This window comes from Mollisia scopiformis, assembly GCF_001500285.1.
Source record: "Mollisia scopiformis unplaced genomic scaffold LY89scaffold_6, whole genome shotgun sequence".
In the NCBI taxonomy this organism is placed as follows: Eukaryota; Fungi; Ascomycota; class Leotiomycetes; order Helotiales; family Mollisiaceae; genus Mollisia; species Mollisia scopiformis.
This window is the reverse complement of record NW_017263586.1, coordinates 253,034-277,635: the sequence shown is the minus strand read 5'-3', so window position 1 is coordinate 277,635 and position 24,602 is coordinate 253,034. Positions and strand designations below refer to the sequence as shown.

General features: G+C 48.8%; 11 protein-coding genes across 11 annotated transcripts; 5 read left to right on the top strand and 6 right to left on the bottom strand.

Moving 5' to 3' along the window:
- Positions 1-71: 71 nt before the first annotated feature.
- Positions 72-487, top strand: LY89DRAFT_695016 (uncharacterized protein; the record flags this gene model as incomplete). Its single annotated transcript, XM_018216745.1, has 3 exons — positions 72-210; positions 292-394; positions 448-487. The coding sequence occupies 3 exons, from the start codon at positions 72-74 to the stop codon at positions 485-487; spliced, it is 282 nt and encodes a 93-aa protein (XP_018074689.1).
- On the bottom strand, positions 354-1,473 carry LY89DRAFT_682090 (phosphoglycerate kinase). Its single transcript, XM_018214438.1, has 2 exons — positions 448-1,473; positions 354-394 (listed from the first exon to the last, which is right to left on the bottom strand). Exon 1 carries the CDS (start codon positions 1,447-1,449, stop codon positions 721-723), a length of 729 nt encoding a protein of 242 aa, XP_018074688.1. The 5' UTR covers positions 1,450-1,473; the 3' UTR covers positions 354-394; positions 448-720.
- Positions 1,333-2,168, bottom strand: LY89DRAFT_682088 (phosphoglycerate kinase). The gene is made up of 2 exons (XM_018214437.1): positions 2,034-2,168; positions 1,333-1,960 (listed from the first exon to the last, which is right to left on the bottom strand). Exons 1-2 carry the CDS (start codon positions 2,097-2,099, stop codon positions 1,484-1,486), a joined length of 543 nt encoding a protein of 180 aa, XP_018074687.1. The 5' UTR covers positions 2,100-2,168; the 3' UTR covers positions 1,333-1,483.
- A 419-nt stretch (positions 2,169-2,587) lies between these two features.
- Positions 2,588-3,683, bottom strand: LY89DRAFT_730380 (uncharacterized protein; the record flags this gene model as incomplete). Its single annotated transcript, XM_018219468.1, has 5 exons — positions 2,588-2,701; positions 2,755-2,921; positions 2,974-3,351; positions 3,425-3,515; positions 3,612-3,683. 5 exons carry the CDS (start codon positions 3,681-3,683, stop codon positions 2,588-2,590), a joined length of 822 nt encoding a protein of 273 aa, XP_018074686.1.
- A 1,196-nt stretch (positions 3,684-4,879) lies between these two features.
- Positions 4,880-6,598, bottom strand: LY89DRAFT_639775 (glycosyl hydrolase 53; the record flags this gene model as incomplete). The annotated part of the gene is made up of 7 exons (XM_018211636.1): positions 6,337-6,598; positions 6,019-6,279; positions 5,894-5,964; positions 5,437-5,781; positions 5,357-5,381; positions 5,067-5,306; positions 4,880-5,012 (listed from the first exon to the last, which is right to left on the bottom strand). The coding sequence occupies exons 1-7, from the start codon at positions 6,402-6,404 to the stop codon at positions 4,880-4,882; spliced, it is 1,143 nt and encodes a 380-aa protein (XP_018074685.1). The 5' UTR covers positions 6,405-6,598.
- Positions 6,599-7,423: 825 nt separating this feature from the next.
- On the bottom strand, positions 7,424-9,990 carry LY89DRAFT_440531 (uncharacterized protein). Its single transcript, XM_018207535.1, has 3 exons — positions 9,811-9,990; positions 9,552-9,668; positions 7,424-9,432 (listed from the first exon to the last, which is right to left on the bottom strand). Exons 1-3 carry the CDS (start codon positions 9,878-9,880, stop codon positions 7,667-7,669), a joined length of 1,953 nt encoding a protein of 650 aa, XP_018074684.1. The 5' UTR covers positions 9,881-9,990; the 3' UTR covers positions 7,424-7,666.
- LY89DRAFT_440606 (uncharacterized protein) lies at positions 9,673-10,942 on the top strand. Its single transcript, XM_018207536.1, has one exon. The coding sequence runs from the start codon at positions 9,944-9,946 to the stop codon at positions 10,772-10,774; it is 831 nt and encodes a 276-aa protein (XP_018074683.1). The 5' UTR covers positions 9,673-9,943; the 3' UTR covers positions 10,775-10,942.
- A 3,975-nt stretch (positions 10,943-14,917) lies between these two features.
- On the bottom strand, positions 14,918-17,323 carry LY89DRAFT_440735 (uncharacterized protein). Its single transcript, XM_018207538.1, has 4 exons — positions 16,444-17,323; positions 15,872-16,373; positions 15,283-15,821; positions 14,918-15,236 (listed from the first exon to the last, which is right to left on the bottom strand). Exons 1-4 carry the CDS (start codon positions 17,125-17,127, stop codon positions 15,168-15,170), a joined length of 1,794 nt encoding a protein of 597 aa, XP_018074682.1. The 5' UTR covers positions 17,128-17,323; the 3' UTR covers positions 14,918-15,167.
- Position 17,324: 1 nt separating this feature from the next.
- LY89DRAFT_440650 (uncharacterized protein) lies at positions 17,325-20,344 on the top strand. The gene is made up of 5 exons (XM_018207537.1): positions 17,325-18,994; positions 19,051-19,128; positions 19,177-19,355; positions 19,407-20,062; positions 20,112-20,344. Exons 1-5 carry the CDS (start codon positions 17,521-17,523, stop codon positions 20,152-20,154), a joined length of 2,430 nt encoding a protein of 809 aa, XP_018074681.1. The 5' UTR covers positions 17,325-17,520; the 3' UTR covers positions 20,155-20,344.
- A 290-nt stretch (positions 20,345-20,634) lies between these two features.
- LY89DRAFT_639762 (uncharacterized protein) lies at positions 20,635-23,248 on the top strand. Its single transcript, XM_018211635.1, has 2 exons — positions 20,635-20,843; positions 21,029-23,248. Exons 1-2 carry the CDS (start codon positions 20,692-20,694, stop codon positions 23,187-23,189), a joined length of 2,313 nt encoding a protein of 770 aa, XP_018074680.1. The 5' UTR covers positions 20,635-20,691; the 3' UTR covers positions 23,190-23,248.
- A 126-nt stretch (positions 23,249-23,374) lies between these two features.
- LY89DRAFT_682081 (haloacid dehalogenase-like hydrolase family protein) lies at positions 23,375-24,474 on the top strand. The gene has a single exon (XM_018214436.1). The coding sequence runs from the start codon at positions 23,618-23,620 to the stop codon at positions 24,380-24,382; it is 765 nt and encodes a 254-aa protein (XP_018074679.1). The 5' UTR covers positions 23,375-23,617; the 3' UTR covers positions 24,383-24,474.
- The last annotated feature ends 128 nt before the right edge of the window (positions 24,475-24,602 follow it).

Below are 24,602 nucleotides of genomic sequence, written 5' to 3'. Positions count from 1 at the left end.
TCAGTAGACTACCTCCCTTTCTACTCTACCTGTAGTCGCGTTCCTGCATAACATATCTCGTTCTCGCAAAGATGTCCGCAGCACCAGCAGCTGGCGCCGCGCTAACGACGAAAGCTACCACTACAGACAAGAGTGCCGAGTCAACGAAGGACGCAAAGCCAGCAGCTGCTCTGGAGGAGGATGACGAGTTCGAGGACTTCCCGGTAGAGAGTATGGTGCCCCTAAGACGCCCGGTTCAAGCAGATATCGGGCGAGAAAACGGAGCCCTTGCTAATGGTCGTGTGATTGCAGACTGGACACAAGAAGAGGCTGAGGTACCAGGAGATAACACACATCTGTGGGAGGAGAGCTGGGACGATGATGACACGAACGAAGACTTTTCGGCGCAACTGAAGTGAGTAATCAGCCCTCAATGCCAAAAGACTCATGCTAATCGTTGCATCGCAGGGAGGAGCTTAAGAAGGTTGAGGCGGGCAAGAAACGTTGACGAAGCACATGTGCACGATCATAAATGGAGTTCCGGGGCTACATTGGAATCAACTATAAAAGGGTAGCATACAATGGACATCACTGGCATTCGATGTTTTGACCAAAATCATTCTTCATTGGCACTTTTCCTCATGAGCTATGTACGGCGTGCATCATCAACTTCATTATAGGCTAGACTTGCTGGGACGGCCTTGACAGATCAGAGTCTGGAGCCACTTCATCTGCCAACGCTTACTTACTCGACAGAGCAGTGACACCAGGGAGCTCCTTTCCTTCGAGCAACTCGAGAGATGCTCCACCACCTGTTGAGACGTGGCTGAGCTTGTCCTCAACCCCATACTTGGCAGCAACGGTAGCAGTGTCTCCACCACCAATGATGACGATCTTGCCATTTTGTGCGGCATCGACCGCAGCATCGAGAGTGGCCTTTGTGCCTTTAGCGAAAGCATCAAACTCGAATACACCTGGAGGACCGTTCCAGAGGATAGTCTTAGCCTTGCTGATGGCATCCTTGTAGAGCTCAATACTCTTGGGACCGCAGTCAAGTCCCATCCATCCGTCTGGAATGCCTTCGGCATCGGTAGCAGTGCCGGTCTTAGCGTCCTTGTCGAACTTGTCTGCGGTGATATAATCAACTGGAAGGACAAGCTCAACGTTGTTCTTCTTAGCCTTCTCAACAAGATCACCAACAGTCTTGCTGCCGGCCTCATCGAACAAACTGTTTCCAATCTTTACGTTCTCCAGAGTCTTCTTGAATGTGAATGCCATGCCACCGCAGATGATGAGGCTGTTGACCTTGCCGAGGAGGTTGTCGATCAGTTGGATCTTGTCAGAGACCTTGGCTCCACCAAGAATAGCCAAGAAAGGGCGTTGAGGGTTCTCTAGAGCCTTTGCGAAGTACTCTAATTCCTTCTTCATAAGGAAACCAGAAGCCTTTTGCGGCAGATCAACACCGACCATAGAGCTGTGAGCTCGGTGTGCAGTTCCGAAAGCATCATCTTGTAGCATAATTAGCTATACCTTGTAGAAGTGGCCCGTCTGAAAACTTACTGATATAAATATCACCCAATGCAGTCAAACCCTTTCTGAACTCCTCAACCTTGGCCTTGTCTGCCTTGACCTTCTTTCCATCAGCATCCTTAGAGCTGCCTTCCTCCTCAGCGTGGAAACGCAAGTTCTCCAGAAGGATAACTTGTCCGCCACTAGCCTTGTTGACAATAGCCTCAACCTCTGGGCCAACGCAGTCTGGTGCCATCTCAACACTCTTTCCGAGGAGCTTCTCTAGCTCTGGGAGAACAGGCTTCAAAGAGTACTTGGCAGAGACCTTTCCATCTGGTCGACCGAGATGCGACATGAGGATAACGGCCTTCGCACCATGATCAATCGCATATTTGATTGTTGGGACGGCTCCAGCAATACGTTGAGGGTTCGTAACTTTCTTATCAGCATCGAGAGGGACGTTGAAATCGACCTGCAAAGTTCATATCTATCGTCAGTCTCATATTCTTCGGCGCGTTTTCAGTGTTTGTGATGGACAAGCTCACTCTGATCAAGACCCGCTTTCCCTTGAGGTCAACATCTGTGATTGACAGCTTATTGGAAAGAGACATGTTGGCAATTGGTGATTTCTGTTGATTTTGCAAAAGTTTTTCGGGGTTCTGAGGGATTTTGTAGATGGTTCAATGGGTGATGGCAGAGTGCAGCAAAAGAAAAGCGTTAAATGCCCCTCCAAGCTTTTGGTGGGGTGTCCGACGTGTTGCCGATCATTCAGCGAAACATGCCACCACCAAAGTGAGAAGACACCAACCACGACATATACTACAGAATTGTGGTTTACATCTCATGATATTTATAATGCATAAAATGATCTGTCCGAAGCTCCGAAAAAGGCCCATTTGATCAGGAAAGAAATCCATACATGAACATTCTGCTCCTTAACTCCTAGTCCTCCAGTCATGAACACAGGGAATCTAATGTCCCTCTCATAAGTCATATGCAGTTTGGCGCTCCTGACCCAGGTATGTAGTTGAACGCCAAGTTCCCAATGCAACCATTATCGATCCTCTAATCCCTTACCAACCTGAACCAAATCAATCAATCAAAGCAATCGAATGTTGGGCGATTGAGGTGCTGACCGAGCTTCTCCTTCTTCTGCGGCATTTGATAGAGACAAGTATGCTGTCCAAGCGATACCAACGGATGATACAAATGGCTGTATTTGATTAACTGAAAGGACAACATCTATTCAAGAGCTAGAAAACTTACCAATTGGAACTGAATAGGCATCAAGCGGAAGTTGATGATCTGTACCAGAGGCCAAACCATGAAATTCGCTTTCAGAGTTGGAATATACATATCTCGCAACTTGTGGGTGACAGCTCGTCGTCCGCCTCCTTCAGCGATGGTCATGATAGTGAAGAAGCAAGCAATACCTAATTCGCATTAGCCACACGGCAGACTGCAGTTAAGTGCAGAAGAATATACCGAAGGGCGCAAAGATTAACTGATCCATGGCAACCATCTTCAAAGCAGGTCCGAGGCCACTTGTCTTTGTAGTAGGGAATGCCTTCGACAAGAACTTGAACCATGTGAACTGGACTGGTGCCATCCCAAAACCATATGCCATAAATCGTGTCAATCTCTCGAAGTCAAATGGAGGAGGCAATGCTTTCGAATCTGGTATCAGGTCCCGGTCAAGCAGCGGGTTGCTTTTGTCGAGCTCGTGGATCTCAATCGCCATTGTATCATCCTTATTGATTCCTCCTGGTTTCCTCAGCGCAGCTAGGCGAATAGCTGTTATAGACTGTGCCACTGTATCTGCCACTCCACCCAGTACTGCGTTCGTGATCATCATAGTGAGGACTGTGTAACAGTCAGAATCAACTCATGTCGGACATCGTGAAGATGCAGCTTTCGGAAAGGGAGGTAAACGCACTTGGTCGGTCATTGTAGTAACTGTTGAATTTGGCTGCTAGCCTCGACAGGATCGCCATTTCGATCAGGAAAATGATGGTGTGCACCAGTGGCTGTTCGTAGGAATGAAGCATATCAGCACCTGTGTCGGTGGAAATTGGAACGAAGTTCCACGAACGTCATCGAAGAAAACGCAAGGACCGACTCACAACTCTTCCATAAATGTACTTGCTATTAACCGAACGCATGAGTTTGCGTCGCTCGACCTCGAAGAATACCATTGTGACTGGTGCTCCAGGTAATTGAGGCAGAGTGTGATCGGTATTGTGAAGACGTCAGAGGCAACGATCGCAGATCAGTTCTCGTCGGACCGGGATTGGAATCTTGTTATCTAGTTCCACCGAACTCGTCCTTCACAGCAATTTAGAGAGTGTATAGTTCGTCGTTAGGATATGCAAAAAGAGGAGGTAAGAAATAGAGGACGTTGGCCTCTCTGTCTTGAGGGCTGAGCGGCTCTTCAGGCAAAGCTGCGACCGTTCCAAAATGCCGCTTTAGTGCAATAATGGCTGGACTAGGGTGCGTGTACAACGTCGATCCAGAATCCTTCTCCGAAGTTGTGGCGCAGTGCTACGGATTTGCTGAGTGAGTTATCCTTCTACTGATTCCGAATTTTCACATACTTCTCACAACATGTTAATAAGCTCTTGAATGCCCATATTTGTGGATTTTGATGTCCAGATCTGTTTCGGGGATTCACAGCAAGGACCCCGTATAGGGGCAGCTGACTCGGTCGTGTTTCGTTTCACAATTGTTGCGAGTTCACTGTCACCAACAAGCTTACTTAGCAAGGCACAAATATTATTACTTTGGATGGAATACTCATGCTCTCTAGAGGAGTTTGCCTTCGATTCAAACAATTCTTGATTGTCTGGACTCGGGTCTCGACTTTCCATCTTCAGATGTTCTGAACTGAAGACGGACACTCAGCCAGGAGGCTTTTGTGTCTGAAAGCAACAAAGTTAATCTTCCAGCATGGCATGCAACCCTATGCAATACCTTTCACATCCTCCCACTTCTCTCGACCGAAATGAAGCAGGTTCGATTTAAGCGAGGAGAAAAGGGGTAGGATTCACTGGAGCAAAGCATTTGATGAGTGATTCGTAGCTTTAGTGACTCTCAGAGATCCAAATGTTCGTCACATATTAGTTCTCGTAAATTAGATCCACGCAATCATAGTATTATCATCTCTACGTACAGTAATAATTAGGATATAGTTCCAGAGTTTGTGGGACAATATAAGAGAGCTAAGTCCCAAACTTGGATTAAGATTTGAGAACAACCTAAAGTCCCATCTATCTCGAAGGATCTGCTTTTGTTCTCAAGGAGTTCACTTCATACGATCTTGGATACCGTTAAAAATCTTGTATACTAATTTTGGCATTACAACTTGATCTGATCTCGTGTACTCCTCAAACCATCACTTAAACAAGTTCACAGATTTCCTCGAATACCCAATCGTCTGAGGCCAATTACTATAATCAGCATCGAACAAAATCGCATCATTGCAATCACTCCCCAACGATGTATTGTTAAGCCACGCAGGCTCCCAACTTCCCTTCCGGGTTAGCATACAGGAACAAGTTTCAGCATGATCGAACACTTACTAGTGAACTCCTTGTCCGAGACCAAATGGAACTTGCTTGACAATACTTATAACATCCTCGGTCCATTCTAGCTGTCCTGGAACGCTGTACGGGATCTCGGGTTCCGAGGACTCGGGGATGGGGTTGTATTCTCCGTTGCAGATGGCGGGATAATCTGTCTCGACGACTTGGAGCGGTTTGCGGTATTCTAATGCAAGGGTGTTGAGTGTTGTTCGGAGGTTGTCGAATGTGGCTGCAGTTCTTCTCGGAATCAGTACGGCATTCAAGATAGTAAATGATGGGTAACTTACCCATAGAATGGGTAGAACGAGAACCCTACAAACATGTTTCATTAGTATCTCCGTAATCCAAATGTAAGAAAATCGCATACCAAAAACATCCCAAGCAGTAGTCGGAACTCCGTTCTCAATCATAGCACCAAACCATCTTTGCTGCAACGTCAAATTCCACCCATCATCGATATGAATCATCACTTGAGGTTTCGGGACGCCAGCATAGATAGCATCATCCACGCCTGCTCTCGCCGATTTCCAGAGATACGCGAGGTTGGAGAAATTAGCAACAGTCTTCGGCCACGGTTCCACGTCTACGTCCGCATAGCCCAACGGCCAAAGAATTCCATGACGAATCTCATTACCCAAAGCTACAATGTCGAGAGTGATACCAGCTTCTTTGAAGGATACAAGTGTGTCTTTGACGTAGGTGCGAAGAGTTGCTACAAAATGTCAGTCTTGGATTCAATGTCCTTGCCCCGAATAGATATTGAGCACTGGACGGACATTGTTCCGATCAAAGCAAGCCATCATAGACGAATGAGAAATACGCACCGGCAAGAGGTTCCAAAGTCGTCGGCCAAGCAGCAGGCGGCGGTTGTTTATTCGGATCCGCCCACGAATCACTACCTATCGTCAACCTTCTCCCATTCACTTCCTCACCTCACCCATTGACCTACGAGAAATGAAAATCCAGATATATCTTATACCCCTCGCTCTGAAATCGCTTCGCCAGATCAAGGGTATACTCCAGACCATTCGTGCCGCCAACAGGATTGACCCAGATGCGAAGACGCACGGAATTCATGCCTCCATCTCCTAGGATGGCTTCCGCGGGACGAGTCTCGTTGTTTCGTTCCGTGTCTTTGTAGGTGGCTCCGCCTTCTTCTAACGTTAGGAGGGAACTGAGGTCATGGCCGCGGTAGAAGAAGGCTGCTTGACTGAAGATTGATTGTTAGAAATGTATTGCAACTAATAAGATTCTGATTAAAACGCACCTATTATCAGCTGTTGGTATCGCTGAGACCACTGGCAATGCCAGACATAATAGAGTATGAAGACGCATATCTCACAGCAATCAATACTCAAATTGCACACACAAAATACCACAAAACAACCTTAGCAAAGACAAAGACAAGGACAGACAATCAAAACAATTCCACGAACCCAACATCGAGTCCATATATGCCCGCGCAAGAAAAAAAAAGTTCCATCGCATGGGGTAGCTCGATACCCAGAAAGGAAGTTCGTCTCCCATCTTCCACCCCAGAATAATCCCACCAAACAGATGCCCTCCGGGCCTGGGTAAAAAAAAGAAGCTTACCCTGCGACCCCGCCATACTCCATGCTAAATAAAAAATTAGTACTGTGGGGAACATTTGCTCCGATTGACACGATTCTCGGTGATTGGTGCGGCAACATAAATGGGTTGACAGAGGCATGTCGGATTTTCATTGCGTGGTGAATTTGCGGACATTACTCATAGCACACGGGAACTCGATGCTAGTCCAACACGCATTCTGTCGCCCAACTTCCCTAGCCGTTCAATGTCCTTAGGTCCTGCGTACAATTAAGTATCTTCATTGACTCTCTGTCTTTCCGGAGAATGGATACTATAGGAATATTTATAGTGGAAAGAAAAGCATAGTTCACGTCGGTAACCAATATGACAGGGAAACAGAGCATAATTATTCCTACTTGCTCTTAGGCAACTCGAGAAAGAATATCCGAAGTCCCACGCAACAACGCCGTTCTGCGTTTCCAGACGAACGACCACCTGCAAATGCAATGTGCAGACATGTGTATCCCAAAAACCAACTAATAAACCAGAGCAGACCTTGAAATGCTATCAAGCAAGCGCAAAGCCCACATGCCAAATGAAGATCAAATACATATAAATCCTTCCCAATACCGCATATTCAAAAGAAAGAAGCAACGATCCGAGGGGGACCGTCGCAAAAGGTGGTCCAACAGGACTAGAAGAGAAGAGATATCTCCAGAGCTAACAAATGGGGATTAACGACAGTAATTAGAACGTAAAGGTATATCACGCAGAATGCTGTACTGTACACGAAGGCAGCATAGCAGGACAAACAAATGAAATCCAACTCAATGAGACCGACGCCAACTCCTCTACCTGGCCCATGCAACCAGATACTTGCTGAAACCACAAATTATCCTTCCATCCTTCCATTACTACTAGTATGCGTATAGGACGTATTGTTGTTTTGGTCCATCATGGCGACTTCCACATAGGTCAGATACGTAGTCATCGTCATTCCATCAACTTCGTGAGACATTTATCGTTGGTAAATCGAGGATGGTCTGCTATTGGGGTTGTCCTGTCCAGCCCCAGTTAGCTCCAGCTCCTGTTGGTTGTTGGCCAGCCCAACCTTGTGGTCCTGGAGGTCCCGAGGTAGGAGGTTGCATGAATTGTTGGGAGTTTTGATCAGGATACATTCCACGTCCGGGGCCGCCATATCCTTGGGTCATTCCCGGCATGCCAGGATACTGAAGCGCCGGTTGCATTTGTGGATTGCTTCCTTGTTGGCGAAGTTGAGGAGGTGCTTGATGAGGAGATTGCTGAATGTGGGGAGATGGTTGAGACCCATATCCAGGAAAGTGCTGTGGTGACTGCTGGGGCTGAGATGATGCCCACATAGTGTTTTGCTGCGAGAATCCATAAGGATTACCTCCCTGCCCAAGACCGGCAGCTCCTAAAGAGAGACCGGGAGACCTCCCAATTTGATCAGGTCTCATAGAACTTTGTGGAACGCCTCTCATAGGTGATTGAGCAATTGGGTTCTGGGGGTGCGGGGCTTGAGAGTAAGATTGAGCAGCAAGAATATGTTGAGACGTCTGTTGTGACTGAGTTGGTTGTTGGGTGCTGCTTTGCGACGTACGTGGAGATTGTAAGGCTTGAGTAGATGGTAAGCCGTCGTTGGTCCCAATCGGCTGAGGAGCAATATTTGACGGAGGAGCTTCATGGGGCTGCCTCCACCGCCGTTCAAGATATTCCTGACTTCTTGCGCGCTGCATAGTGATCTGTTTGTTATACTCTGCAGCTTGATGCGCCTGTGTGAGAAGTTCAGTTGGCGGGCTTGCCTGGGTGCGATCCTGGTAGGCTGGTCCGGTGATTTCTTGACGAGGTCTTTGAATATTACTATAATCTCTCAACCGCATGTCTGTTTGCTCGGGAGCAAGAGTGATCATAGGGAGCGTAGTAGCACCCCCTGGCGCGCCTATCATCCCTGGTTGAACCGTTTGCGGTTGCGGATGCACACCGAAATGACCAGGATTGTTGCTGTAAACAATATCCCCATGATGTCCGAGGGTCAAAGAGGCAGTAGCACTAGCTTCTGCTGCTGCTGCATCTCTGGCTTTAGCTGCTCCAGGTCTTTTCTCTCCAGCAAGGTCCTCTTCTGTGAATCCTTGCTTCCGAGCTTTCGTTTCCCAGTAATCGTCCCGGACACGTCTCCCATTGACAATGACCCTGCTACCAAACTGCCGATACATAGACCTAGCAGTGACGATAGCAATCTGTCGGGAACGATAGGAAAATGGTAAAATTTCTTGATGGATCAAATCCTCTTTCTCGGCCTGGGTAGCAATGATTTTGTACAAGGACCTGTTCTTGTTGAATAATAGATATGAATCTCGATAACCTAAGACCCTGGCGCATTCGGTAGCCAGCATGAAGAGCTTGTCGCCTCTGTTGGGAACGAAGAAGGTTCGACATCTGTAATCCCGTCCATCTAGGAGTTGGCCAGTGGCAGTCACTTTTTTCTCCCCCGCTTCATCATATTCACGGGGAATATACTCGTCTCCTTCCGGTCCTAGTTGATCCGTGGTATGGTCCCTCACGGTAGGGAGGGCCTTGATAACAGTTTTGGTGGGTGTTGTTTTGGGTGGCGATACTTGAGTTGGGGTGATGTTACTGAGCTGGGACGGGAGAGGTGCTGTCTGCGACTGAGGGGTTTGCGGGGGAACGACTTGCGACAGAGGCATTGATGGCTGGTTAGGACTTTCCGGGACAGTGCCAGAGACTCTTGTTGATTTCATCGGTCGCCCTCGCTTTCGGGGCTTTGAGTCACCTAGAATGAAACATATCAGCAAAAGTGCTCAGAAACGGCAGCGCATCGTCACACATGGCTACAGGCGCAACAGCTGTGACAAAATATATCTGCGTGCTCTTTCGTGGACAAGTACGTACCATCCTCTCCCAAGTTTTCTCCCGGTGGTAAGTCGCCGTATGTATCGGGAGAGTGGCTGCGCTTGATGCCTCGCGGACTCGTATCTGGGGTTATTGTTGCGGACTGGTTCGACAGAACTATTTGAAGATCCCAAGTCAGCGCCGGGGCTTCCAACAGCGGATGATAAGTCAACATCGCCTTAATGAAATACCGGATCGCATATCGCCAGTTGCAATTCTTCCGGCGAATCGAATGAGCCTATGCGATCGTGAGTCTTACCTGATGAATTGAGCGCAGCGGGATTGATCGTGCCTTCCCCAAGTCCGTTCTGAGTCTGGGCAGAGTACATTGCCGCCAACGGCACGATGCAGCGACGAGAGGCCAGGCAGGGCGGTGATAAGTCTGTCGCACAATGGAGGTCGATGGTTCAGCGCGGTTTGCGCCCAACGGGGTCGTGCTGGAGCGCTCAACTCTGCATCAACAGAGCTGCTGTCCTGGAATCATCAATCGAGTGAGCCAGCTTCGTCCTTCCCTTCTTTGCCTCCCTTCCCTCTATCCTGCAGATAAGCGATGCGCGGGAAGGCGCGACCAGCCTTGCAGTTGCTGCAACAGATGCAACAATGCGGGATTGGCAGGCGCAACGTGTACAGTGCGTATGTTCGAAATGCTGCAAGAAACTCGACAGAGGAGTGCAGTGCAGTACGATGCAGACGCTTTGCTTGGGTCCTATGGAATGAACGGATGGATGGTCGGGAGGTGGCCTGCGCTGCCCCACGAAGAACCAGCGGGCGGCTCTCTAGCGCAAGAGCTTCGACCGCAGCCAGGGTGCCAGGACTGGACCGTACAGGACCGTACAGAACCGGAGACAGGACCAAACAGACCAGACGCAAGGAGGACGACGGCGAGGTCGAGGTCGAGGTCGAGCGCTCTCTGTCCGGGGAGGGCGAAGCGAAGAACCACAGAAGGGTTTCTCACGACTGCGGACAACGATTGGCGAGCGGAACTGGCTGGCTGGCTGTCACGAAAGAAAGATGGGGACGACGATTGCGACTGGGACTGGAACCGCGACCGTAAACGGGGACTGGGAGACGTGCGACAGAAGAGGGCCGTGATGAGCCTGACACCAGAGCTTGACCTTGAGCTTGAGCTTGAGCCTGCTGCTGCTGCTGCTGGGGACCCGAGTGAGGGGTGTTTCTATGGTTCTGCGGTTGACTGGGCGCGGGTCGAGGAGACGAGCAAATAAACTGTTATGCTGCCGCTGGATCTGAGCCGGATAGGCTCTGCAGCCGAATTGCCCTAGAACACCACTGTCGTCTGGTCTGCGCCGACGAGGATGCGAGATGCGACCGACGACGCTTGGAACTTGAAGATGTTTTCTTCCTGCCGGGGGTCATCGATATCGATATCGATATGTCGATGTCATCCAAACCGTCCCAGGATCACGATCACGCACTACTCGGACTCGCAATCAGTAGTCAGTCAAGTCAGTAAGTCAGTCAGTCAGTCAAACAAAGCAGGCTGAATTGGCCAAGGGAGATGGGCCGAGGACTAGGTTTGCTGACGGCCAGCTCGAAGCCACGGTATGGGGATCTGTCTTCAGAGGCACCCTGGGCCTTCGTTTCCGTTTTCCCGCGTCCCGCCACAGCTTCAATAATCAACCCCCAAAATGGCCGCCGTACTTCTGGAACTCGTGTCTCTGAAGAAACCTCTCGACAAGGCAAGATGCGACCTGGACGACAAGATACCACGGTTCGAAGAGGAACAAACAAGATACGAATGCTGTTGCTATTCTGGTTCTGCGCGGCGGATCAATCGGCTAGCAGTGAGACCTGCTGTGGTATGACTGTTTGACTTGGGCAAGCAGAGGAATGATGAAGAGGCGTTACTGTCCAATAATTCGTGGAAGGGGATCGCTTGGAGTAATATCGACCTTCAGCCTGCTAGAGGAATCCCAGTCTCACGTACAGGCGTGCTAATAGAATCGGGCTCGAAGAAGGCCAAATGGGGTAGCATGTGCAGCTCCAGGTCCGTCACTTTGTCCAATGCGTGCGAGGTTGCGAGATGGAGTAATCAGGATTCCTCGGTCGTCTGTCTCGAAACGCTAAGTCCGAAGGATAAAATGCCTGCGCGAGCGAGGCCAAGTACTGTAGTCACAAGAAGCCAATCTGTCTGTCTATCAGGAGTGCTCGCATCCTGATATCGGGTCCAACAACGCCTACTCTCCCGCGGCAGCGTCACGGTTACGGAGACTGGAAAACCGATACATCTGCATGCATCGCTCTGGCTTGGACGTGGGTTTGTTTTACAGTACAAGGGACAGAGAGAAACAGGCAGCCGTGCCGAGACGCAGAGTCGAGGGTAAGCTCGACGAGTTCGTATTGGCCCATGAAGAGTCATCGACTTCGATAATCCACAGACGAGGGGTTGATATCAGGCTTTCTCCCCCGGCTCGTGATAGGCCAGCGCGAGAGAGCGAAAGACCGACCCCACAGTTTCCTATCGATGCGGAACGCCACAGCTGGTCATTTTTCATGGTTGCGCTGAAACTGCATCTGGCAAATAATCGACACTGGCCGAGGGATCTGCTCGAGCTGCCGCTAGAGCTGGTTCTAGATTAAGATTAAGAACAGAACGACCATCGTTATTCCAGCTGTCGTCGAGCATGAGAGACGAGATGCCCCGCACCCGCACCTACAGGACGAGGAGTTCGGAGAAAGTGCTGCAGAGCTCGAGCCCAAGCTAGGTCCGTCCCCTATCTCGCAATCTCCAGCCGTCATGGAGATCAGATCCTCATATACTCAGACAGTACAGGCCTGTCTCATTCTTCCCTGTAAAATATATAATCTAAATACTGTCTTTCGGATGTGTTTTACCGCAGGAGCCTCGCTCCGCCGTTTGCATACGAATACTGGTCCCTGTTTGGCTACGCCCACGGGAATTGCACACGAATCTGACGCGACCAGCGGTCAAGACTGTGGACAGAATTACGATCCGAAAATTCCCTCCACTTCTCTTCGGGCAGAGCCGCACTTGCATCAATTTAGTGCCATGTGACCCATCGATGCACTAAGAAATTATGGCGGCATTCTTTGGAAGATAACCCTGGTCCTGGCCCTGGTCGATTTGCTTCCTGATGGTGTGATGCAGGCTGGTTGCAGGGCCTTTCCGTCAAATTCGGAGCCATCGCCCATGGTTGCGTCAATCAGTCTCCAGCCTCGGCGCGTAGAAGGCTTGATATGCAGAACATACCGACTCCGTACATCAGGCTGTGCAGTAGCCGTCGATGGCTGGAGCTTTTCAACCTCCTCAAAACATCTACCACTATCGGACCTGCTACAGATGACTCGAAATGGAACTTCTAGAAACCTAGCTTTCAATCGATAATATATATGTAGGTACACCTTCTATACAATTGAAGTATAAGTACTTGACCGTAGCCACTATGAATAGATATATTCCAAATTGGGCAACTCGTTTCCGGGTTGTTTGTTACGAGAAGGAACATACTTGTCTGGGATAGTAATCCTCACACATCAGATCAGGCCTTGAAGATTTCGCCGTAGGCTGCTGATGGTTGTAACATGGATCGAGGTCCTTGAAAGTCCTAATCCTTTATCCTCGCGTGGTGATTGCCTTCTCTAAACTGCTGCTCTGATTCAGCACGTCAATTGCCGAGCATAGAAGATGTAGTAAGTTGCTAGAAAATACAAACGAGTTCTTTACAATTTTTGTATCTCCATCGTCTGGTCCCGACACCTAACGCTGTAGTGACTCTCGCCCGATCAAGCTAGAACAAAAAGGAGTACAAACATTTAGTGGCTCTCCCGCTCGCGCCGCCCCCTGGAAGACTTTCGAAGAGGTAGCTAGGTGTCCGGCCTCGCTCAGCGCCACGGACCGTCTTGACCCTGAAAGACCCCGTGGATCTATGCTAATCCAACACCATGCAAAGTGACCTTCTTGCGTCCTTCGATGCTGCGATCTGGCGGGCGCTATCTACAGCAAGGAAGCGAGAAAAGAAAAAGGTTGCAGCTGGCGACGGGAGATCCTCACACCCCTTCACACCAGTGTGGTTGCATGGAGCAAGCAGGCAGGCATAAGTGGAGGATTTTCAACCAACTGCACAGCCAGAAAATCTGCGAAACCTGGGGCTCTTCCTGCATGGCGATTCTTGATATTTCCAACGTCTTCGCGGAAGGCGTGTTCTTCTCTGTAGCCTAGAATTCATGGGCGTCGCTTTCGCCCTCGAATCGGACGTAAGTGTGAGGATTCAATGGAATGGATGGGAATGGATCCGGCCGGATTGTCTCACTTTGCACGAATCGGAATTTTGCTCAGCCACAGGTGACGTCTATGAGTTCCTTGACAAACTCGGAATGGAGGGGCAACGGAGGGGCAAATTCTCTGGATGACCCTTCTTTGAGCAAGCTCGATCGGGAAGACATAAACGAGATGCTTGGCTGTCCAAAGCCGAAAACGTCCTTCAGCTAATCCAGATCCTAGCGTGGCTTTATGATCTAGCAGAACGCCTAGGAGTTAACAAGTGCTGTTAGATATTATAATCTAGGAATTGTAACGGCTAATTGATCGTCAGGACAGATACTTTGTCTCTGAACATTCCTCGGAAGACGGCCGCCCTTCCGTTAGTCTTCAGCTTGGCCAGGGATATATCTTGATAACTAAGACCTCTAGCTCGCTTTCTGATCATGCTTAGCTCATTTACCATGTATTTGCACCATGGCAAATACAAGCTTGGCTGCAAGTTTCAAGCCAAACTTGATTTTGAACGATATCCAGTCAATTGTAAGAATCATACTGAACTGCTGCCATTCATCTCAAAACTGCCACTGAATGTAAAACATCTACAGAGAATAGCACCGAACGTGAAAACGGTGGGATTATAGCGATTAAAGAAAAGATAAAATGCCGCATGGCAGGCAAAAAAGACTTGATCATGCCCAAGGAGTGAATGTATCATGGGGTCTTGTCAACATGGGATGGAGTTTTATGGTGACCTCGAAAAAGACCACGTGTTGCATGTTTGAACAACAATTGGGACATGATGGCTTTGGAGTCAAAGGAAGAAGAAGAAGGCTTCTACTTTCCGCAGAGGACTCCAAGATGGTTACAGGATTCTAGACATCGTCAGATTGATGCTTGCGCTTATCTGGTGAATGTTGCACACTATAAACTCTCGGAGCAGGACTTGAAACGCTAGATTCATGGCCAGAAGATCGACATCGGATGGGCTTTGCACAAAGTGAGGGAAGATATCGCAGTGAAGGCAGAAACATCAAGACGCCCGCTTTGACGTTTTGAAAAGGTGGCCAGGTGACTACCGGTCTCACATGGCACTGTCGGTGCCCCACAATCGAACGTTCTCTACACCCCCCACGTTTGCCATAGAATGTGAGTCGAATCGCCACCAGGGTAAGAAATCGCCGGAAAGCTCAGACTTGCCTTTACTACTTCATTGTTGCTCGTGCAGGGATATCCGTCGGCATTCAGACTGCCTTCAGGTTACATACTTGCGTAGAAACACACGAAAGGTAGTCTGCATGGTATTTCTCCGGTCCCGCAGAGCATCTCAGCAGTATCTGGACATCATCACAGCAATCGAGGAGCGGTGTGTCGGCACATCAAGATATCAAAGTAGTGCCTTTCGTCTTTCCGACTTCCATCTTGGCCGTTCTTGCTCCGAATTGAATCTTGTATGTCAGTGACAGATGATTTTGGTTGCAAGGATAAACTCACTGCTCGCTTCTTCTCCATGGCCACAGAGTGCATCCCTAGCTCATACGCAAGTAGGCGCAGGATTTTCTTCCCTGGTTCAAGTTTTGAATCTTGCTGCGAGGGTTGGGCATTGATACGAAATCCGCATTTCTGTGATACAGGACACTCCACGGCCCATTTGACAAGGGCTTCGTCAAGATAGGGAAATCTTGCTTCCTTAGCCCAGCTAGAGATGACCCGATCGTCACGACCAAGGTTCCGCTTTCCAAGTCTGTCGACATCCAATTTGAGTTCGTCCAAAAGGCCTGTGAAGCCAGTCCTGTTGAATGCTGTGGCATGCCGTGTGTAACCCCCAAACAATTCATCCGCTCCCAGACCAGATAAGAGGACACGTGCTGGTGTTTTGTAGGGCTCCGGTTCCAGGCGAGAAATTGTTGAGGCTGTTCCTAGTCCACGGGAAGCAAAGTACAAAGCATAAGCTATGGAGAGATCCATCTCTGTGTTGTGAGGGTGAATAATCTGAATAATACGATCTTTGTATTCAAGAGTCTCCTTGTAAGGTACGTTTATCTACATCTCATCAGTAGTTCAGACACCAAATAGAGAATATGCGGACTTACTGCAATAAAGCGCCAGGTGCGGCTAGGACAAACGGTTTGTAACTCTCGGAAAGCTTTCCACCCCGTCTCACGGTCTGGACAAGCTTCGAAAGGAGAGAAGCTTGGTACCGAAATTTCTGCCGTGGTCATTGGCGTGGACTGATTTCCTTGACTATCTTTGGGAGGCTTGTCCTCTAATAATGCAGCTTTCTGGGCCGCTCTGACCACTCGGGGATTCTCAAATGCTACATTGACCAAGTCGATCTGTTCATTCAATGGCAGAATATCATGGGCCATCCGGGCCAACACTGTGCAATCTAGCCCGCCAGAAAACAGAACAGCGATAGATACAGGTTTTGTACTGTCGTGTTCTGGAGGCTTTGGGATGTTCAAGATCCGAAGTTTGAGAGACTCACTCAAGTGATAGCGCAGCAACTGAACCGACGCTGTTTGCTCATCCAATACAAAGTCTTCAGCAGGAATGGCTCTATTAAAAGTACCAATAGTGACACTCTGATTAAGGGAGTTAGCATTTAATACAAGTCGTGCAAATTAAGCTTCAGAATGTAAATAGCACACTTACTGGACATGGCTCACTCCCACAAGCCCACACATGTTTATGGATTGCAGCAAAAGATGCTTGAAAAGGGTCGTAACTGGATGTTTTGTGTTTTTCACGGGAATTGACGGTGTCCAATGAGTATCGGTAGACAGCGTCTGCTTCTACTTCTTGCCATGGGCCCGAAGTAGTGTCAGCTATGCTAGAGAATTGTACATTAGTATCATCATCACTCCTGTGAAGGAGAGACCGGCGTCCTAAACGATCTCGGCCAAAAAAAAGCTGATTGTGATATGTATCCAGGTAAACGAAAGCGAATGGTCCTGATATGCTTCGCAAGACGCGAAGAACAGCCGCTGTTGAGTCCGGAGCAGACACATGATCAGAACTGGCTTTTATAAGCAGATCAAAAACAGCTTGTCCATCGTTTCCTGAGATTGTATCGAGACCAATTTTCCAAGCTTCACCATTCCAACATAAAGCTGAATTGCTGGAGGGGTCAAGAAAAGGTTGAGCTGTGACGTGGCCGCCTCTCAATGCTAGGACCGTTGACACGAGGGAGATCCAGAACGAGGTACCGCCTTTTCCATCCACGCGTGCTTGGGCTTCACCAATGTGATCGGGACCTCGATTGCAGAGCAATTGCTTCAGCAGCTCATTGGGAGCGCGAAAAATTTGCGTCGAAATGGACGCGTAAATACCACACATCTTCAAAGTCCTCAGCGACGTCCCAGGTGCGTTGTTGGTCGTGATTGCGGCTGACACTGTGCTCTGAACAAAAAATGATTTGATTCGGTTGTATTTTGTCGAGTGCAAACCGGCGAATCGTCATCTCGCTTGAAGCTTTCGGAAATCGTCGAGGCGAGGCGAGTCCATGTTTGTACAGCTTCAACGAAGCGGAAGCCCACAGTTTGGAATTCCACTGCGCAGATGGCCAAATTTGCATGAGCAGCTCGATGATTCATTTCCTCTACCGAAGAAGGTCAACGTTTTTCCCAGGCCTGTTGTGCCTTTCGTGCTCGAATCACCGCCGTGATTCAACCTCGACAACTACCCCGCCGACTGCTGAACGAACGCCTCTCTGAAGGCGCCTATGAATGTATGTCTTCTCCCGGACAGCCCATAGAAGCCATCAATCGTCCAGATGAGCTCGCGATACAATCTTCGACTGCAGAAGGGAATGCAGATCATGCCCCAAGCACTCGAGCAGAACAGGGCGCAACTCTAGTGGGCTTCGATGGAACTGAGAATGCCACCTCAACGATGCTGGATCGTCACGACAATGAAGCCGCGGAGCGGCCGTCTGCCGATAAAACAAGCGTGGACAATAATGAGGAGGAATTGTTGAAGGGCACCAAGAGCAATGGAGATCAGCCACAAGCGATTGGGGAAGAAACGGGGATTGTCTATGATCATATGGAATCCTCAACGGCAACTTTGAAACCAGATCCTGTTTCCGCCATGAAGACCTCTACACAACAGCATCTTTCACCAGAAGACTTGGTATATCGTGACCCTACACCTAAAACGCCTACATCTTCACAGCCACCTTCACGCTCTACCTCAAGCGCTGCCCATAATCCACATAGTCGAACTGCAGATGGCTTGGAAAGGTCTCCAACAAGGTCTGATGCTGGCTTCGATGAGAAAGCTTCTACTAGTGAGGATGAGCGGGAGTATAATTCCAGGTCAGAGATCCAGAGCATCATGGACCAATTCAGCGAGGAAGGCCAAGGCCCAGGGCACGAGGAAGTCATGTCTCCAAGACTAGAATTTGCTGGACCGTTACTCGGAAGCCCCATCCAACATCCTCCTAGGAAGTCTAGTCTAGAGCCCCTAAACTCTGGCCCAGGCAGTGCTACACAGAGCATGCAAGACCTTCGAATTTCTTCTCACACGTCCGCAAATTTTGCTGTTCGAGACCCATCAGATGTCGGGCCTACGGTGCCACCGAAGCCTGGCTCAATTCGTAGCTTGGGTCAATCAAGAGTTGCGGATGATAGATTACAAAGTGTTGACTCACCCATGTCTCCACCACTCCATCGACCACCTCCTCCTGAACCTGAGCCTGAGCCAGATCTGCCTTTTGACTTTCATCGGTTCTTGGAGCAATTAAGACACAGGACAGCTGATCCTGTTGCCAAATTTTTGAGATCTTTCCTACAGGAATTTGGCAAGAGACAGTGGATGGTTCATGAACAGGTCAAGATCATTGGCGACTTCTTGGCCTTCATCACCAACAAGATGGCCCAATGCGAGGTATGGCGTGAAGTCTCCGACGCGGAATTTGATAATGCTCGCGAGGGCATGGAGAAGTTGGTTATGAATAGGCTATACACTCAGACATTCTCTCCTGCTATCCCGCCTCCTCAACCACTTCCTGGATCAAAAGGGAAACGTCGGGCCGGCGAACGCCAGATGGGTCCTGGGAGAAAGGGTCAGCACCAAGAAGACGTGGAGCGTGACGAAGTTTTAGCACAAAAAGTCAGTATCTATGGCTGGATCAGAGAAGAGCATTTAGATATACCTCCAGTAGCTGATAGCGGAAAACGATTCCTGATCCTTGCTCAACAAGGTGAGTTTCTTGGCGACTTTCCTCGGCCAGTGCTTTTTGACTGACATCTATCACAGAGCTTCTAAAGATAAAGACCTATAGAGCTCCGAGAGATAAGATTATATGTGTTCTTAATTGCTGCAAAGTCATATTTGGTAATTCTTTCTTGATTCCAATCTAAAGTAGCCACTAATTACACACAGGACTTCTCAAACATTCCAAAGCCGACTCGTCCGCTGATTCATTCATGCCTCTTTTGATCTATGTTGTTCTACAGGCGAATCCGGAACACCTGGTTTCTAACGTGCAATACATACTCCGCTTCAGGAACCAAGAGAAACTATCTGGCGAAGCTGGATATTATCTGTCATCATTAGTAGGTGTTGCTTGTCCTCCTGTTAACATGTAAGCAGTCAATGCTAACAATGTTAAGCTTGGTGCCGTGCAATTCATCGAAGGGCTAGATCGAACCACATTAACAATCTCAGACGCAGAGTTCGAGAAGAATGTCGAAGCTGCCGTTTCAGCAATTGCTGAGAAACATCAAGCAGATACTACAGAAAACCCGACATCTGCAAAGTTTTCGGAGAAATCAACCCTTGCCCGTCCGGAGGTGACCCCTCGACATTCGATGGAGGGGGAATCTTCTAATCCTCGCAAGTCGACGTCTTCCAATGAATATGAAAGTGGGGATGGCCTTGATGAGAAAGCTGCTATGACCGGTTTACTTCGTACAATTCAACGACCGCTGTCATCGATTGGACGCATCTTCTCGGAGGAGCCAAGTTCAACCCAAACTGGTCCAGCACGAACGCCTTTACCTGGCAACACTCCACGAATGAGCCCTTCGCCTCGAGTCAGCTCCGAAGCACCGCAAGGCTTACCGCGTATTCCCAACAACCACGACACAAGCACTCGTAGTAGAATGAGTGCTGAAGATGCGGCTGCGAGGCAGGCTAGTGCAGAGGCTGCGGAGGCCCATCGTATTCAGCGGGCTGAGCATGCAAATGTCGTCGAAACCTTGGCTGGGATGTTCCCCGATCTGGACAGGGACATCATCAGTGATGTTGTCACGCAGAAAGATGGAAGGTAAGATTCATCTCTCAACTTCCGTCCTTTAGGCACTAACAGTTAGTAGGGTCGGTCTTGCTGTAGATGCATGTCTTGCACTGAGCTCATAGAATTTTGGGGTAATCTGCAAGTTGCCATTTAGCATTTTCGGGCGAGCTGGTATTGCATGTTGTATCGAGCGTAGCATAGGCGTTCTTCTTTGATATCCCATAGCGCATCGATTATGGCGTGAAGAAAATATGAAAGATAAAGTTTGAGTATGTCAAATAAACATAATAGTCAAAAATCACTTATCCAACAATCTTGAAATGCCTGTGATTCTACTCGCACGGTCTGTTTTCAATAAGTTTCGATTATGGGACTTTGCTATGAAGGAAACTTCGATACCAAAGTCACAACTCCATAATAGCAATATAAAATCGCACCATTCATTAGCTTCTTCATTTCAACTACTGTGACGCAAACCAAACCAAATCGAATTGTATTTTCCATTCTACGTAAGTTCGCCTATTAGAGCGGCTTTCATGTTTTTCCGAGCCGAAACCAAACAAGAGAGCCTTTAACAATTTTAAGGTCTCGAAAGACTTACCCCACCGCCCATCTTTTTGCTCTTCAATTGCTCCAGAAGACAATTGCAACCTCCCGTCATGGCAAAGAAGAAGAGTAAGGGTCAGAATGAGGGCGAAAACACAGAAAGCGCAATTCCCCCAAGTCCTTCTCCAACTCCATCAACATCGAAGCCGAAACAGGCGAAGCTGCCGCAACCCTCGACGTCTGCGTTGATCATATGTCGTAACAAGTACGTTGTATCGAGGAGCCGATAGACATTGCTGGAGATTTTGCTATCTCCTGGCTTTGAATAGCTGGTTTGCGCGTCGCTTCCTGTTGTATTTGATCATATTCAATGCGCAAATATGTCTTACAATATTTATTCTACTATTGCGCAAAATGAACAAGGAATTACAGCTAATTGATATAATGCAGACACTGGCGATATATTTCATCCTTCCACGGTCCATGGTTACAGTTGCCCCCGGAAGTTCTCGAGAGTCTGGCGAATAACAATTACAATCTCCCGCGCCCTCGTCCCATCGATCCCGCTGTGTTCTTCGACCTTCTCAAAATTCGACAACTTGTGGACGATGCCACGAATCTTGCTGTACGGGCAGCAAGTGGTGTCACTTCCTCCTCTCTCAACAACTCTCTCAATGCGGGGAATGGTCTCCTAGGTAATAGCGGGGCCGCATTAGGACTTGGGCTGGGTGGTGGAGGTGGAAATGCCAAATTGAGTAGAGAACGAAAGCATCGTATGCGGGAGCAAGCTACGCAGAAGTTGTCGAAAGCATATCATCTAGATGAGATTGCATGTAGCGTTGCGACCATGCAATCTGCCTCGACTTTAGAAGACGTAGCTCAGCTTGTCCTCCAGAGATCTCCGCTCGATGCGGACGCGAAATATGTCCATTTCTTCCATGAAAAGATACCTTCGCGGCAATTGGCAGAATGCACTAGTCTTCAACCTCTCGACGAAGTCATCGCTGAACGACCCAGCGAAGGTGAGATCTTGCGGACTCGAGCTGTGACGAAGATCTTCAAGGAAGATTTTGTTGGAGCCGCCCAAGATTTAACCACAGCTCTGCAAGTGTGCAGATACTATCAAGGCCAGCACAAAGCAGGACGTCAGCAGCTACAACTAGCAAGTGAAGCCGCTGCCGAAGCTCAGCGCAATAGTAGATGGAAAGAGGAGATCAAGTTAGATGAAGAGGATCATCCAAGCAGTTTAGAGACCCAACTTCTCTTTCACCGAGCTGGAGTATACCTTACTATTGCTTGTCAACACGTCAATGACGCTTTACCAACTAAGCCCTCTCAAAACGGTCTCAATGGTGTCAAGCCACATCCAAATGGCAACGCCGATCAAGCAGGAGATCCAACCGAGATGACCCCTGCTGAGAAGGAGGCGCATCGGAAACGTCTCGAGGCTAGGAAGATCGTCAAGACGAATGCCAAGAGAGCATTAAGAGATTATGTTGCGTATCTATCTCACTTCGACTACACGCCTGGCCTACCGGCTGAGATTACAGAAGAATTTGTCCGCAAAGTAAATCAAGCGGCCAATGGCTTCAAGATCCCACGTCCCCAGAACTATAGTAGAAATCTTGATCTTGAGAGCAATGCCTCGCTAAGTAATGGCCAGCTCTCAGATGCACTCATCCCTCATAACGGCAGTCACAACAGTCGTGGTCGGCCGCAGTCAGGCACAGGCCGAAATACCGAAATCCCAAGCCTTCCTCCACCTGTCGTTCACCAAATGTCAGCCTTGTTCTCTGCTACGCCTCCCGCTGACCTCCCTCCTTATCCAGAGACATCTACTAGTCTCACCACCAAGCAACAGATGCAAGCAGCTCAGAGTGATGCAGCTAAAGCTATTCTTGCTCAGACGGATTGTCACGAGGCTCTTACTTACCATCCACTTCTTACTGATGCTCTTCATTCCTTGCTTCTCTGTCACTGTTTAGTCCAGACATCGGCTCGTGAGCTTCAACGCCATGCTCATATGGTAGCTAGGCTCGCTCGAGTCTGTGATGGCTATCCAATCTTTCAGGCGGCTCGTTCCCCTAGTCGAGCTGATTGGATTGAGGTTGTCCGTCGTGCAGATAATTGGATCCAGCTCGAGCAGTCATGGGAATCCCTTTGCGCACCAGCTCCTCTGCCCGGGCAGGCGGCTCCAAACCAACAAAAAGAGACACCTGCTGAGAAAAGAGAGCGACTTAAGCAGCAAGCTATCATGGAGGCCTTAGAAGATGATAGAGTCCATGATGAAGCAAGCTTTCATGCGGCTGTCGCAGCTAGACAACGCCGACAAGAAGAGGAGGCTCGCAAGGCAGAGGGCAGAGAAATGCCAAAGCGCTGGGCACAGGAAGATGGGAAGGAGTATCCTATCAGCACCGAGAGAGCCCAAGCTATTGTTCGCTGGATTAGAGAAGCACCACTTGGTAGCGAAGCAGGGGGCCCTCGCAAAAGGAAGAAGAGCACAAAGCCAGGAGCAAAAGGAAAGGGTAAAACTGGTCTTGAGGAGTCAATGACCGGATTGGATGTTGAGGATAGTGAGAAATTCGAGCCAGTTGAGGAAGAGGTCGATTGATCTCGAAATTCTTGTGTACAAATTCTGATTAGATAGATATGACAGCAATGAACGCGCCGATTTTCACCTAATGTAGTATGCATGCATGCACCTGCATACAGGTGCATGACGCAGTCCCGCCCTTCAATTGACATATCATTGACAGTCTCGCGTAAACCTCCCGTAAGATGCCAACGACATCAAAATGCATCACGAACATCCCACTGTAACCTAATCATTATATGCTACTTACAGTGGGGATATCCAATCGGTGGTGCCTCAGACTTGGATCATCCGCACGACAAAATAAAAGCGGGATGAAAAATCAACGTCATCCTGTGGTCCAAGATGTATAAATATGTAACTATAATTTCACAATTCAACAACAATTAATCCTCATCTTCTTCTCACACCAAACACGATTCAAAATCCCCTCTCAAGAATCCATCATGGGTAAAGTCCGCAACGATGACCCCTCAAAACTCACAGACTTCCAAGTCCTCTCCTTCGACGTCTACTCAACCCTAATCGACGAACCAGGCGGAATGTTCATCGGCCTCCAACCTCTCCTCTCCCGTTTCCCGTCCGGAAACCCCTACCAAAACAACAGGACATACACCCTCTCACACTTCCAAAAATACGAAAAGGAGCTACAAACCTCCCAGCCATCTCTCCGATACAACGAGCTCCTCCCCCTCGCCTACAAAGCCTTCGCTGCATCTCTCAATCTGCCTGAGCCCTCACAAGACGAGGCTCTTTCCTTCGGCGCCAGTATTGGGTCCTGGCCCGCGTTCCCTGACACCGTCGCCGCGCTGCAATCTCTGAAGAAGAGATATAAGCTCGTGATGCTTAGCAATATCGACAATGACTCCATCGCACGCACCATTTCCGGGCCCTTAGCTGGCGTGGATTTCGACCTCGTACTTACAGCGCAGGAAATAGGGAGTTATAAACCCGATTTGAGGAATTTTGAGTACTTGGTTAGGAGGATTAAGGAGGAGTTGGGGATTGAGAAGGAGAGGATTCTGCATACGGCGCAGAGTTTGAGCTGTGATCAGGTGCCTGCGAAACAGATGGGAATGAGTAGTGTTTGGATTGATAGGGAGGGACAGGATGAGAAGGTGAGGATGCTGAAGGAGAAGGGGGAGGTGAACTTTACTTGGAGATTTGAAAGTATGGGGGAGATGGCTGAGGCTGTTGAGAAAGAAACTTGACTAAATTCAAACTGAAAATCACACTATAACAGACATCCAGGATCTTAATCAAAGAAAGTTCAGACTGGAAAAGGATGCCACATTGAAGTCATGACTTGTCGTACTATTCTTGCTATATCGTCCTTGTTTTGACTCGCGTTCAAAAATCAGGTTGCCGCCAGTGTGCAATTCTACACCAACCACCGCTTATGCTTCGCAGCCATAACCCTTTATTCACGCC

What these genes read in the sequence shown, in the direction of transcription:
- LY89DRAFT_682090 (XM_018214438.1), bottom strand. Translation starts at nt 1,449, where the DNA reads ATGGTCGGTGTTGATCTGCCGCAAAAGGCTTCTGGTTTCCTTATGAAG.
- LY89DRAFT_682088 (XM_018214437.1), bottom strand. Translation starts at nt 2,099, where the DNA reads ATGTCTCTTTCCAATAAGCTGTCAATCACAGATGTTGACCTCAAGGGA. An exon ending in GAAAGCGGGTCTTGATCAGA is followed by an intron (nt 1,961 to 2,033) that starts GTGAGCTTGTCC and finishes TGAACTTTGCAG; the next exon opens with GTCGATTTCAACGTCCCTCT.
- LY89DRAFT_440531 (XM_018207535.1), bottom strand. Translation starts at nt 9,880, where the DNA reads ATGTACTCTGCCCAGACTCAGAACGGACTTGGGGAAGGCACGATCAAT. An exon ending in CGCTGCGCTCAATTCATCAG is followed by an intron (nt 9,669 to 9,810) that starts GTAAGACTCACG and finishes ATCTTCAAATAG; the next exon opens with TTCTGTCGAACCAGTCCGCA. An exon ending in AGAAAACTTGGGAGAGGATG is followed by an intron (nt 9,433 to 9,551) that starts GTACGTACTTGT and finishes GTTTCATTCTAG; the next exon opens with GTGACTCAAAGCCCCGAAAG.
- LY89DRAFT_440606 (XM_018207536.1), top strand. Translation starts at nt 9,944, where the DNA reads ATGGAGGTCGATGGTTCAGCGCGGTTTGCGCCCAACGGGGTCGTGCTG.
- LY89DRAFT_440735 (XM_018207538.1), bottom strand. Translation starts at nt 17,127, where the DNA reads ATGTGTGGTATTTACGCGTCCATTTCGACGCAAATTTTTCGCGCTCCC. An exon ending in GTGGGAGTGAGCCATGTCCA is followed by an intron (nt 16,374 to 16,443) that starts GTAAGTGTGCTA and finishes TCCCTTAATCAG; the next exon opens with AGTGTCACTATTGGTACTTT. An exon ending in CCATGGAGAAGAAGCGAGCA is followed by an intron (nt 15,237 to 15,282) that starts GTGAGTTTATCC and finishes CTGACATACAAG; the next exon opens with ATTCAATTCGGAGCAAGAAC.
- LY89DRAFT_440650 (XM_018207537.1), top strand. Translation starts at nt 17,521, where the DNA reads ATGTCTTCTCCCGGACAGCCCATAGAAGCCATCAATCGTCCAGATGAG. An exon ending in TTGCTGCAAAGTCATATTTG is followed by an intron (nt 19,129 to 19,176) that starts GTAATTCTTTCT and finishes AATTACACACAG; the next exon opens with GACTTCTCAAACATTCCAAA. An exon ending in GTCACGCAGAAAGATGGAAG is followed by an intron (nt 20,063 to 20,111) that starts GTAAGATTCATC and finishes AACAGTTAGTAG; the next exon opens with GGTCGGTCTTGCTGTAGATG.
- LY89DRAFT_639762 (XM_018211635.1), top strand. Translation starts at nt 20,692, where the DNA reads ATGGCAAAGAAGAAGAGTAAGGGTCAGAATGAGGGCGAAAACACAGAA. An exon ending in TTGATCATATGTCGTAACAA is followed by an intron (nt 20,844 to 21,028) that starts GTACGTTGTATC and finishes GATATAATGCAG; the next exon opens with ACACTGGCGATATATTTCAT.
- LY89DRAFT_682081 (XM_018214436.1), top strand. Translation starts at nt 23,618, where the DNA reads ATGGGTAAAGTCCGCAACGATGACCCCTCAAAACTCACAGACTTCCAA.